The sequence below is a fragment of the Garra rufa genome, chromosome 25, assembly GCF_049309525.1.
Source record: "Garra rufa chromosome 25, GarRuf1.0, whole genome shotgun sequence".
Classification (NCBI taxonomy): Eukaryota; Metazoa; Chordata; class Actinopteri; order Cypriniformes; family Cyprinidae; genus Garra; species Garra rufa.
In genome coordinates this window covers 16,834,694-16,848,122 of record NC_133385.1, presented here as the reverse complement: position 1 = coordinate 16,848,122, position 13,429 = coordinate 16,834,694, and the positions used below count along the sequence as shown (strand labels likewise).

At 36.5% G+C, this 13,429-nt stretch overlaps 1 protein-coding gene across 1 annotated transcript in view; it reads right to left on the bottom strand.

The window, feature by feature from the left end:
* Positions 1 to 13,429, bottom strand: part of shank2b (SH3 and multiple ankyrin repeat domains 2b) — a 112,062-nt gene that overhangs the window by 11,474 nt on the left and 87,159 nt on the right. The window contains exons 17-18 of the mRNA XM_073831605.1: positions 1,944 to 2,079; positions 1,558 to 1,647 (exon numbers count right to left, since the gene is read on the bottom strand). Coding sequence (XP_073687706.1) covers positions 1,558 to 1,647; positions 1,944 to 2,079 — 226 coding nt within the window. The remainder of the gene's footprint in view (positions 1 to 1,557; positions 1,648 to 1,943; positions 2,080 to 13,429) is intronic.

Sequence of the window (13,429 nt, the reverse complement as noted above, 5' to 3'; positions counted from 1 at the left end):
AACATAAAAGAACAATTCAGCTTTATTCAAGTATTGAAATTCAGAGATAATTTCCAGAAAACACGACGAGGAGAACCAACGTTTGGAATACACTGTATTCCTCCACATGGCATTGACCTGTGCATAATGTAATGCCATTTTAGACGGAAAGCAACAACAAATCCATGCAGTTAACTTTCCAACACTACACAAGACAAGTTGGGTTAGTATCCAGTATAACAAAGTGACAAAAAAGACAATTCATTTCTTATTACACAATATAAACAAGGATTTAATACGCATTTAATACTGCTTACCCTTTGTTCCATTTTTTAATTAGTAATAATTAAATCAGCATGACCCATCAAACCCTAGATTTAGCTGTGGTCACCAGAATAAATCCTTCACAATCCAACAGGGATCCGCTCGGGTGAAATGCGTCATGCTTTAACACTGAATGTGAATGTAGTACTTTTGTTTTCTTACACAAAAACTGAGACACACAATGTCCATATAATCACAAATATCCATCTTCAAAAAAATATATAACAAAATCACATGCATGCCAGGGGAAGCACAACATTAGAATTTGAACAAAGAATTTTGTAAATAATTGTATCATACCTTTATCCACTTTTTAGGTCAGCATGCAGGAAAACAAAACAACATCAAAGTTCATTTCATAATGAACGCTGGCTGTAGAACAACAACAAAATGTGCACAGGTTAAAAATGCATTTTTAGGGGCATGTTTTTTTGTTTTTTAGAAACAACTAGTCACAACTGAATGCAACATAACTCGGAATAAGAAACTTGTAAAATAAAATACTGATACGATGCCACATTGTGCAACTTTTGGTTGTAATTTTCAGTCGAAGGGCAACAAGAGAAGCAATGTAAGTTTTCACTGCTTTCCTAGCAATAATGGGAGGAGAAAAAATGGGAAGATGCCTGTGAACGAATAAAACTTCCTAAAGACCCGCGTCTTTGTTCTCTCCACTTTAGCCCTAATGCCTTTGAGGCTTTTAGTAGACCACAGCTACTGAAAGAGCTCACAAAAGGCAGAGACAAGAAACACTAGATGCCATCCTGGCAGGCTGTAAACATGCCGATACTTGTCATGACGCCACAGCCACCGAAGAAGTTTCTCAATGTGGATTTCACTCGATATTCAGGGGCGTTTAGACTCCTTGTGAGGAAATATCAATATGGTACCACATTTGGATTAAGCCTTTGCTTATATCCATCGCCACCTGTAAGCTCTTTCAGTAGCTGTGGTCATCATATCAGTATTTTATTTTCAGAGTGGTTTATTCCAAGTTGTGTTGTTGTGAAAATAGCAACAGATAATGTAAGTAGCTCACCAAGTGCAACCGTTTTACGTAATAAAAAGTGTCCCCCTATAGTCCAAAATAATTATATAACCATAAAGATTTTTAAATAACCTAAATATTTCATAGGTTTTCTACTACATATAAGAGACATAATTTATGTTATATTAAGCCATACAAGTCTTAAAACCCAGGGTTCCCTTTAATTGACACCAGACACTGGATGAGATGCTTCTGCTTGGCATGACTGGACTTACCTAGGTCTTCTAGCTCCGAGGTCATAGATTTTGAACGCATGGACAAGGCTGTGGAGGGAGCCCTCCGAGGTGGCGGTGGTGCTATAGCAACAAACCAAAAAAAAAAAACATACAGCAGGTACAGTAGATGCTTAGCCATTGGCTGTAGCATCCCCATGGGGAGGCACTGTCTACAACATCAACTCATGCTGAGGTTTGCCAATTCTCATTTTAAATAATAAATGAGAAAGAAATTAGTAGTGTTAGTAAAATCAGTGATTAGCATAACTACCACTGGCATTATGGAAAAGCAATGGTTAGAATTACATGAAAGGAGTTTTATCTGCTTTATTTTCAAACATGTTTTTTCTTAGCCCTGAATAAATCAAGACGTTTACCTTTCTTTCGAGCCGTGTCATCCGGGTCGAGATTTCGACTGACCGTCACCACTTTGATAATTAAGTGGTTGCCGCCATGACGAATCATGTTGACCACTTGTTTGTGCCCCACTTTGACGACATTGTCCTGGTTCACCTATAAAAAAAGAACAATTTAGCATAATTCAGGCATGTTTAGATGTTCACAAAGCAAAAATTAGTCAAATCATGTCGTTTCAAACCCGTAAGACCTTTGTTGATCTTCGGAACACAAATTAAGATATTTTGATGAAATCCGAGAGCTTTCAGACCATAGACAGCAATGCAACTGAAATGTCCAAGGCCCAGAAAGGTAGTAAGGACATTGTTAAAATAGTTCATGCGACATCAATGGTTCAACCATATGAAGCTACAAAAATACCTTTTGTGCTGAAAGAAAACAAAAATAACGACTTTATTCAACAATTTCTCTTGCTTCATAAAATTAAGGTTGAACCACTGATGTCACATGAAGTATTTTAAGTTGAATTCATCAAATTTTAGAGGTACACTAGCATAAATATGTCCTAAAAGCTCTCAGACACAAACTAAAATCATACAAAACTCCCTACAAATGATTTTGAGCATTCATCTCTTGCAGGTTTGTAATGTTCCTTGGCAATACCACAGAACAAGCATCAACAAGTTACACTAACACCACTACATTTGTTGAAGCCCATTTATCAAAACCTCATTTATTTCCTTACTAAAACCAACACAAACCATTATTTCATCCACAATATATTTTTAAATTACCTTTTCCCTCATACATTTTCTTCATATACACTTAAACGGTCACACTTCCAGGGAAAGATGTCATTGTAAAGGCATCAGAGAGCAATAAATCAAATCGGAGTTTAAATGTTTAAGTGGGACATTCAATCTGCCACTGAGCCGTTACTGCCAAGCTCAATCGCATTCATATACAGCAGAAACGATTTGCAAGTAGCGATAACCGTTGATATATGTGCGACATTCATCACCAGATATTTTTTCATCATCCCTTTTCAACCAAGGTGTAAAGTCCAATGACTCCAAGCAGACTAAAAAGCATACAATCCTACTCTTGCTGCATAAAAGTGCAACACAAACTCCCACAACTACTTAAAAATAATTTTTGTCACAAGTTACCAGCTTTACACCACAGAATGTTTGGAAACAATACTGTATTTTTTAATTTTCTGAAAAAACTAAGCAGCGCTTGCTTGTGCAAGACTCATGCCAGGATGTTGTGGGTGGATACAAAGTCATTGCTGTGGTGTTCCGAATGGTTGCTAGGGTGTTCTGGGTGGTTGCTAGGTGGTAGATTACAGACCCAAGTCAAAAATCAGCTGAATGCATAGAAAAGTAGTATTACACCTCATAATTGTCATTCCCAATCAAACTCAACCTAAATTTCAAGCAACAGTAATAGTGAGAGTCGCCTTAGCAAGCAGCACTAATGACTACAATAAGATGTTGATATGCTTTGATATAAATCGTCAAATAAAAGGCACTGCAAGCAAATTAGAGAGACACCCCTGCTCCTGTGGCATTTCTGAGCAAAACGAGAAACACAGGCACTACGAAACAGATCAGCAGAGAGAAAATGAGAGAGACAGGTTTGGAGAGATTTTAGAGTATGCCTTTTACCGAAGAAAAGGTTACGTGAATAAGCTTGGGTAACCTAGGAAACAGCCGAGGAGCTGAAGTCGTCTTCATGACGAAGAGAGCTGAGCTGCTCCTTTTATTCCATCGTGTGTGTTTGTGTGATTCATAAATGCTGCGAGTGTGATGGAGAGCAAGGGACTACGTATGTGATTGTATGAGAGTGATATTACCATTTGTTCCAATTAGCCGAAGTTAGAAAGCAAGCCGTAATCAATGCGGAATCAGGAGTGAAAGGCCCACATGGAAAGCCAGGTCTGTTTAAAAAAAGCAACAGCGTTTAACATCAATCACTTTATCTTTTCGACATCTCTCCCTATTGTGGATTTTCATACTGTGCATTCCAGAAGGCCCCAGAAGACAGAATAACTCTGCATTACATCTTCGAGCTTGACCTTATGACAGATGATGTAAATTTAGAGCGATTGAGAAGCAGAGAGAGAGAGAAAGCTCTGTGAATCACGAGCTGTAATCGCAACTCATGGCGGTGCAGATTTTTGCAGTGCTCTAGTTTTTGGTGAGTGCTTTAGGAGGAGGAGGGTGGGCACAGATTTCCCAGCATTCTCACTGACCTCCAGTCTCTCGGCATGTCACACACTGGTAATGAGATTTGGGCTCATTTAGGAAGTGCTGGGACCAGATGTAGATAAAGCTCACAAAACAGCACAATCTCAGCATGGCCACTTTATCTCGATAATCTCATTATGCTGGAACCGAGCCAAATCCAACCAGGCTGAGCTGTTAGCACAGGAACCTGATTTTGTGTTGTTTTAGAAATCAGGACATGGAATAATCGGTCATTCATTACTCACCCTCATGTTGTTCCAAACATGTGTGCTCTTTTCCCCTAAAGGATATATTTCAAGAAACATCTTGCATTTTCTACTTTCATGATACTTTTATAGTGTTTTTATCACTAGTTAGTTATCACTGCAGATATACAGGTTGGAAGCAACATAAATAATGCAAATTTTGTTCTAATTTATTCATCCTCTTAGTTCAAAGAAATAAAGGTTCAAAAGAGGGTTTTCGCAGCAATGCAATAGAAGATCAATTTTAGGTTACTCAAATAACCTTTCAATGAACAACTTCTAAAAAAAACAAATTTTCTATGTGTACAATACATTTTAATAATCTACAGAATAGGGATGTAACCGTATTATCAATATCGTGGTATCGCGATAGTAAAATCTTGATATTATTGCGGTCACAAGACGATATAAAACGATAGATCTTCTGGGCAAAAAGTGTAGTTTTATAAAATATTTTTAAACTTCTCTTTCTAACATAAAAGGTCTTTAAAGTTGTGTTTTGGGTCATTATGCTCTGGCACAGTATCTGTCAAACGAACTAAAACCGAAAGCACAATATGGCTTAATCCTCCAAGTCTTTTTCGCTGCGCGTTTCAAAAAAAGTATATACTTCGTTCAGGTGATCAGTGCTTGATTTTCACGGTCGATGGTTACAGCATTTCACTTTATTTGTAGTGAGACACATTTTTGTAAGCCTGTTTTCACTAAAGATATAGTTTTTTGTCAGTAGACAGTATTCCACAAATAAAAAAAACGGTTGAGTCCCCTTTAAAGTTCAGGTACAAGTCCATTCACTGATTTTTTTTAAGTTTTCTTAGTTAAGAACATGGGTTTTTGAGCTCTCAAAATGCATTAGATGGAATAATTTAACTTTGAAATCTGCAAAATTTTCATTTTTTTCTATGTCTTCATTTGTCTTTTTTTAAAATATTGCAATAAATATTGTATCGTGGACTTCATATTGAGATATTATCATATCGTGAGATTTTAATATTGTTACATCCCTACTACAATGTTTTTTCACTGTAAAGAACCTTTTGTGGTTTTGGAAAGGTTCAGTGAATGTTAAAGGTTCTTTTTTGTAGAGGTTCAAACCTGACTGTTTTTTCCGTAGAGAATTTTTGAAAATGGTTCATCTAGGCAGGTGAAAAAGTTAGTTACCTCTAAAAAACCTGAAGCAATAAAAATGTAATATTTTGGATTTTAGTAACATAATTTGTACAAAAATATTTAAAGGGAAAGTTCACCCAAAAATCAAAATTCTGTCATTAATTACTCACCCCCATGTTGTTCCAAACCCATAACACAAATTTTTGATACTATCTGAGAGCTTTCTGATGCTCCATAGACAGAAAGGGTCCTTCCAAGTTCAAGGTCCAGAAAGGGCCAAAAACATGAATAAAGTTATTTTTGTTTTGTTTTTTGCACACAAAAAGTATTCTCATAGAATATTCTAATAAAATTACAGACCTTGAACATGGAAGGACCTTTGCTGTCTATGGAACATCAGAAAGCTCTCGGATTTCATCAAAAATATCTTAATTTGTGTTCTGAAGATGAACGAAGGTCTTACCAGTTTTGGAACGACATGAGGGTGAGTAATTATTGACAGAATTTTCTTTTTTTTTTTTACATAAAAAATGTTCAAGGCCCAGCATCAGCAGCCCCACATCTATGACATTAGGGTGAGTAATTAATGCCAGAATTTTCATTTTTGGGTGAACTATCCCTTTAAGAGCTAACCATGATGATCCGAGTCTCTATGCGTCACGAAACGAAAATCAGGTTAAAGACAGCTTGGGATGCAAAACTGGATTTTAGGAGGGTTTTTTTTTTACATACACATGTAAACACACCAAACACCAATTTGAAATAGTACATTTATAATTCACAGTGCAATAACAAACATAAAAAAACACAACACACGCACACACAGATCTTGACTGATGGATGTGTGTGACATGTGGTGAGCAGCCCACACTTGATTCAAATCTGATGAAATTAGCAGGCGGTTATCCTCTGCACACAGAGTCAGCACACAGGAAATAAACCATAAAACGATAAGCCTTCCATTTGGCTAATCATATCAGTTCTGCTCATGTTCGTCCTGGTCACATTGTCTCAATACACACGTTAAAAAAACAAAAAAAAACAAACAAGAACTCATAAACCAAATGAATTTCATTGCTTCTCTGCAGTCCCCAGATGCATCACACAATTTATGCTTGCTCTTCTATTCAAGGACCTTAGAGATTGTCTGTGTGTGTGTATGTGTGTGTTCACGTGCTGTTCATCCAACTTGGGAGTGTGTGTCTGTGTGACAGAGAATCTACAGGGACTTCCATATTTCATAAAGGATGATTTTGTGTCACATCTGGTCACTTCCAGAAGAATAAAGATGTGTACTGCACACACACACACACACACACACACACACACACACACTCATATATATATATACTTGCTCACTAAGCGATTATGTAACAGTCTATCCATGTTCACCCTTGTGCTTACATAATGCCACTCTGTGAACTAGGAGACCCCCTCCAGGTATCTCCACATAAACTGAAGACACTAACTAGTAGTAACAGAACAGTGAGGTTGCATGAACAAGTGAAGACGTTTACTATTTTATTTAGTCCATAAAAAACAGGAACCACTCGTCTACAGACCAGCACACAAAAACATCTAAACTAATGTTATATATTATAGAAGAAGACTGGAATGTTTTTTATTTATGAGATGCTTTGAAGCAGGTTTTGAAAATAATGCAATTTGGCACAACGTTAGCCTAAAGGGCCCTGGGTTTGAGCTTGGCCAATGTCACCTCCCTATCCAATACCCTCATCTCACCTACGTTCCTGTCTGGTGTGTAAAAAGCCAAAAAGAAATAAAAATGGGGTGCAAACATGTGCATGTCATCCAGTTCTGGCAAGTTCTAGTCATGTGTTTAATATCACACCTTAATAATCCAGAAACTTCAGCAAATTAAAAATTACATTTAAATGTAAAAAAAATAAAATAACATACATATACAGTTGAGGTCAAAAGTTTACATACACCTTGCAGAATCTGCAAAATGTTAATTATTTACCAAAGTAAGATCGTACAAAATCATTTTTCATTTAGTACTGAGCTGAATAAGATATTTCACATAAAAGACTTTTACATATAGTCCACAAGAGAAAATAATAGCTGAATTTATAAAAAATGACCCAGTTCAAAAGTTTACATACACTTGATTCTTAATACAATTAGAGTGTTGTTACCTGAATGATCCACAATGTGTTTTTGTTTAGTGATAGTTTTTCATGAGTTCCTTGTTTGTCCTGAACAGTTAAACTGCCCACTGTTCTTCAGAAAAATCCTTCAGGTCAGCATTTTTGTGTATTTGAACCATTTCCAATAATGACTGTATCCATCTTTTTACACTGAGGACAACTGAGGCACTCATATGCAACTATTACAGAAGGTTAAAATGCTCACTGATGCTCCAGAAGGAAAAACGATGCATTAAGAGCCAGGGGTGTAAACTTTTGAATGGAATGAGGATGTGTAAATTTTTCTTATTTTGCCTAAATATCATATTTGTTTCTATTTAGTACTGCCCTTCAGAACCTACGGAAGATACTTACATGTTTCCCAGAAGACAAAATGAGTTAAATTTACCCTGATCTTCAAATTAGAAAAGTTTTCACCCCCCGGTTCTTAATGCATCGTGTTTTCTTCTGAAGTATCAGTGAGCGTTTGAACCTTCTGTTATAGTTGCATATAAGTCTCTTGTGAACTATATGTATTTATGTGAAATATCTTATTCAGGTCAGTACTAAATAAAAATTTTGCATGATCCCTCTTTTTTGGTAAAATAATTAACATTCTGCTGATTCTGCAAGGTGTATGTAAACTTTTGACCTCAACTTATATATATATAAATATACAAAATACATTTATAAAAACAGAATAAAAAAACATTAGATATGTCATAAATGTTTATATCTGATATATATATACACGCGGTCTTTTTAATAAAAAAAAATCTCTGATAGAAAATGTTTTATGCTTCAAATCAAAATCAAGCATCAGGTCAGGCATCTGCACAGCTGAAAAATATGCATAACCGTTTAATACTTTTGTAAGCTGGCATAAAAATAAAACAAATTAAATAAATAAATATAGGCCTACTGTTTGGATTGAAAAAAAAAAAAAAAGGCCCTGGCATTATGTGCTCCAAAAATCAGCCTAACCAGGCCCATGCTGATAAAAAAAAGAAAAAAGAAAAAAAAGTCACACATCCTTAATAAAAAAAATCATACAACTTAACGAATTGACATGGCTCCCATCTCTCTTAATCCCCAAGTCAAATCCACTATCATTACCAAACATGACCCAGCGTCAACATCACACTCTCTTAATGCGGCCTAGAGAGCTTGCAATCACTGCACCTCTGGACTGATTTAGAGATTTACAGAAGGTTGTCAGAGGGCAATCATCCAGCCCAGATAAAACTCTATACCTTCAAATGAAATCTCCCTCTTCCTGATACTTTCCGGAAAGAAGGGCGCTCTTTTGTCTTGAGTGGGGATAATTATGAAGAGTACAGGGGATCTGTACTCTTCACACTCACTCTCTCTTTCACACACACACACACACACACACACACACACACACACACACACACACACACTTAAGCCTCATCCATTTTCCTGTCTGCATTGCTCTACGATAGCAGCACAGTTATCGGCTTGGCCCGGCCTGTACTTAAAGAAAGGTTATATGATAAGACCTCTGTGGTCAAGTCCTCTATAGAGGAGATTAAACACAAGATAGTGTAAAAGACTCACTGAGACTTTATAGAATTTCCATTAAAGATAAAGCGGATGTCTAAACAGCACTCCAAACAGCATTTCTGCACACCGGCTATGTCCGGACACAGATGAAAGAAAAAATTCTATACAAGTTGTATTAAGTTGCATAACGTAATTATTTAAAATATAAAACTCCTGCATATAACTGAGGGATATATAACTGAGTTATACTGCATATAACTTGTCCACACAGGAAGTAGATGCCTGATGCATTTAAGCTTTTTTAATATCCCTAGTGCAAGCCTTACAAAACAGAATGGCAGTTTTACCATACAAATACCATTTTTTTGCACACAATAATAATGTTAATGCCACAATATTTCTTATATCAAATAATTCAAATGGCACTTTAATTTAGGGCGTGTTCACACTAGTCATGTTTGTTTAGTTTAAAAGGAACTCTGTTGCGATTGCTCTGTTACTGCGGTTCATTTGAGTAAGTGTGTATGCTGCCATCCCAACCAAACAAGTGGACTGAGACCACTAAAAAGATGGGTCTTGACCCACTTCCAAACAAACTTTGGTGAGGTTCGAATGAAATATGAATGCAACATGGACCAAATACTTCTAAATGAACCAAAAACAGGATGTAATGACAAGATGTGATGCTATGCGACATGATTTGACACGGAAAAAGCGGTGTATCCAAAACAAAATGAGCAGAGGGCAAAGTGAGGGCTCTTTAATGAGCTCTTTGTTAGTTCACAGGTGAAAATAAAATCATATGTACATTGAACAATTAACATGCTTAGTCTAGCAGACGACATTAGGTGTATTCGACTTAAAACGGCACTGAGCAGACCGATCAGTGAATGGGTATTTTGATGTCATACACTGATTGGTCTGCGCAGCACCGCTTTAAGTTGAACGCACCTTTTGTTTGGGGGGTTTGGTGATTTCTGTCATGAAATATGTGATCCTGGACTACACAATAAGTCATGTATGGTTTGTTAGGATAAGACAATATTTGGTTGAGATACAACTATTTGAAAATCTGGAATCTGAAGTGCAAAAAAATCTAAATATTGAGAAAATTGCCTTTAAAGTTGTCCAAATGAAGTTCTTAGCTGTGCATATTATTAATCAAAAATTAAGTTTTGATATATTTATAGTAGGAAATATCTTCATGAAACATCTTTACTTAATATCCTATAATGTTTTTGCCATAAAAGAAAAATCTATAATTTTATTATAATTATATTATAATTGCTACAAATGTGCCCGTTCTACTTACGTCTGGTTTTGTGGTCCAGGGTCATAGCTTATACGTCATTCAACCCGACCAATCAGGTTGTAAATGTAACACTATGTCTTTATGTTCGGTATCTTTAGGTTCACTGTCAAAAATGCCAGTGTGAACAATAAGTGGACCAGGACCAAATGCATTGTTTTCTTATTTTGGTCCAGACCAATTGAACCAAGAGAACCAAACTACAAGTGTGAACCCACACCTTAAATTTCATTAAAATGTTAATTAATATAAGTTTGACCATAGGCACACTGACCGTATTTGCTTTCACTAGTTCATTTTTACTGTTAATAAATGACAAATAAATGTATTTGACATAACTTATTAATTAATATCATGTTTCAACAACTGCAATCAGGTTTCTTACAATCCACGAGGCTGCATTTATTATATCAACAACAGTAATGCTGTGAAATATTATTAACGTTATTATTAAATTTACGTAACTGTTTCTTTTAAATGTATTTTCAAATGTCATTTATTTGAAGGCAAAGCTGAATTTTTACTATTCAGTTTCATATGATCCTTCAGAAATCATTCTAATATGATTAAAGTGTTAAATAAAGTCACTTTTTTTTTTTGTGCACAAAATATATTCTCGTAGCTTTAAAACATTACGGTTGAACCACTGATGTCACACTGACTATTTGATCAATATCCTTATTACTTTTCTGGGCCTTCAACGTGTCAGTTGCGTTGCTGTCTATGCAGGGAAAGAAAGCTCTTGGATTTCATCAAAATATCTTCATTTTTATCTCAAAGATGAACAAAGGTCTTATGGGTTTGGAACATCATGAGGGTGAGCACTTATTGACAAAATTTGGATTTTTGGGTGAACTATTCCCAGTCACGTAAGCACCAACAAGCCAAAGGACCATCTTAAAATGCAGAAACTTCTAAAACAGGAACAGAGAGCCAAAATGGAGAAAGCCAGCCTCTCAGGAGGAAGCCATCATATAGCATATTGCAGTTACATGCATGCCTAAACAACCATGAGAGCTAATTTCTAGCACGTAATAGAGTCATTCGCCCCTGAAATCCAATCACTCAGGTATTGGAATCCATTATGGCGATGTATTTTTATATCAATACAAACAGGAAAAGAAATGTTTACATGCGGCCCAGTGCTGCACTCCAACGAAGGGGGAAAAAAAAACTCAAACCGCTACCTCGCTTTCATCACTGCGCTCAGACACAATGCTGGTGCCGTTGCTAGGCAACCGTTGCTCTGTGTTACAACATAAGACCTGGACCATCACATACACGCATGAGGAAGGTCAGTAACATTACTGGATTCCGTTATTCTGGAAATATTAAGATCTATTCCGAGATGTAAAACATTCTATATTGCTTAAAAATGGAAACTGTACAACGTTCCAACTGGTGACTTTTACATTTAGTGTCACAAATGCTATGTACGCAAGCGCTATACTTGGTTCGCAGTGCGTGAAGAGCAGGTTTTGGTGACAGGTTGTACGGTTATCAGGCCATGAGGATGCTCGCAGGCATCTCCTACAGTCCACAGACTTCCTCCCTGCTGGTTCTCTCTGTGCACACAGAACATTCTGGAGAGAAAGCATTACAGACGAGGAGAGATGTCCAACCGTCAACAAACACATCAACCAGCCGTCACATTTAACGTTAGCAATCTTTTGAGCTACATAACCACAATTACATATTCATGACAACAAGACTTTTTTTTACCAGCATGACAGTGCAAAATATTTGCAAGCACCAAAAATACTGCTTATTTGAACCACTAAAATAGTTTTAAAGCAGCAGATGCGTTTTGTGTCAGATTAGACGTTATGCGATGCATCTTCCTGAAATAGCCTGATATGATTATTAAAAATTCACTCATTTACGCACCAGATCCAAGATTATATTTTCCAGCAGCCGAATAACAGCACGTACTCTTTTTTAACAGAAGTTGGTAAGCCCTGCAAATGCATTATGGGTCAGTAAACACTCATTATTTTATGGAATTGATAACTCATGCCCTGGGATACACTATTAGAAAGGAGAGGTAAGTAAGATGCAGAAATGCGATCAGATGAGAGTAAAGAGAAAGAGAGATACTCGTGCCCACACACCAAGGGCAAGTGGGTGTAGATGTATTTTCAGTAAATCCATCATTCTATTTTGTAGCTTCCTGGTTGATCACTAACACCCGTCCTTCATAAGCTACACCGTTTCTTCGAGTTTCTTATAGGAAATAAGATTAATTCATTGACTGCAGGAAATGTAGGAGTGAGAATTTGCTATTTGATATCTGGTGCAGGTCACAGAAGGTAAAACAAAAGTAAATAAGCTTTCTATTGATGTATGGTTTGTTAGGATAGCACAATCTGGAATCTGAGGGTGCAAAAAAATCTAAATATTGAGAAAATCACCTTTAGTTGTCCAAATGAAGCTCTTAGCAATGCATATTACTAATCAAAAATTAAGTTTTGATATATATACGGTATGAAATTTACAAAATATCTTCATGGAACATGATCTTAAAGGAACCGTATGTAAGAAATGTATTTCAGTTAATCATAAAATGGCCCTGACATGTCACTAGACATTAAGAAATCATGTTCATTTCAAATACTTATATCACTGACAGCAGTGGTCCGGCCAGGATATTGTCATTTAAAAGTGAGAGTTGCAGCCCACGACTGATGTTATTGTTGTCATTTTGTGTTTTGGTCTGAGGCTCCACCCTCCAGCTATCTACCAATTACGAAGTCAGTAGAGTTTCGTCATCCGGGTTGCCAGCTCAGCTGCAGCTACGAACGTATCGGATAACACATGTATAGCGTTACGAAACCTAAAAGCCTCGTTATGAATCCGAAATACGTCGTGACAAAGTCCGAAATAAAACAGGGATTTGTATAGGAGATGCCTTTG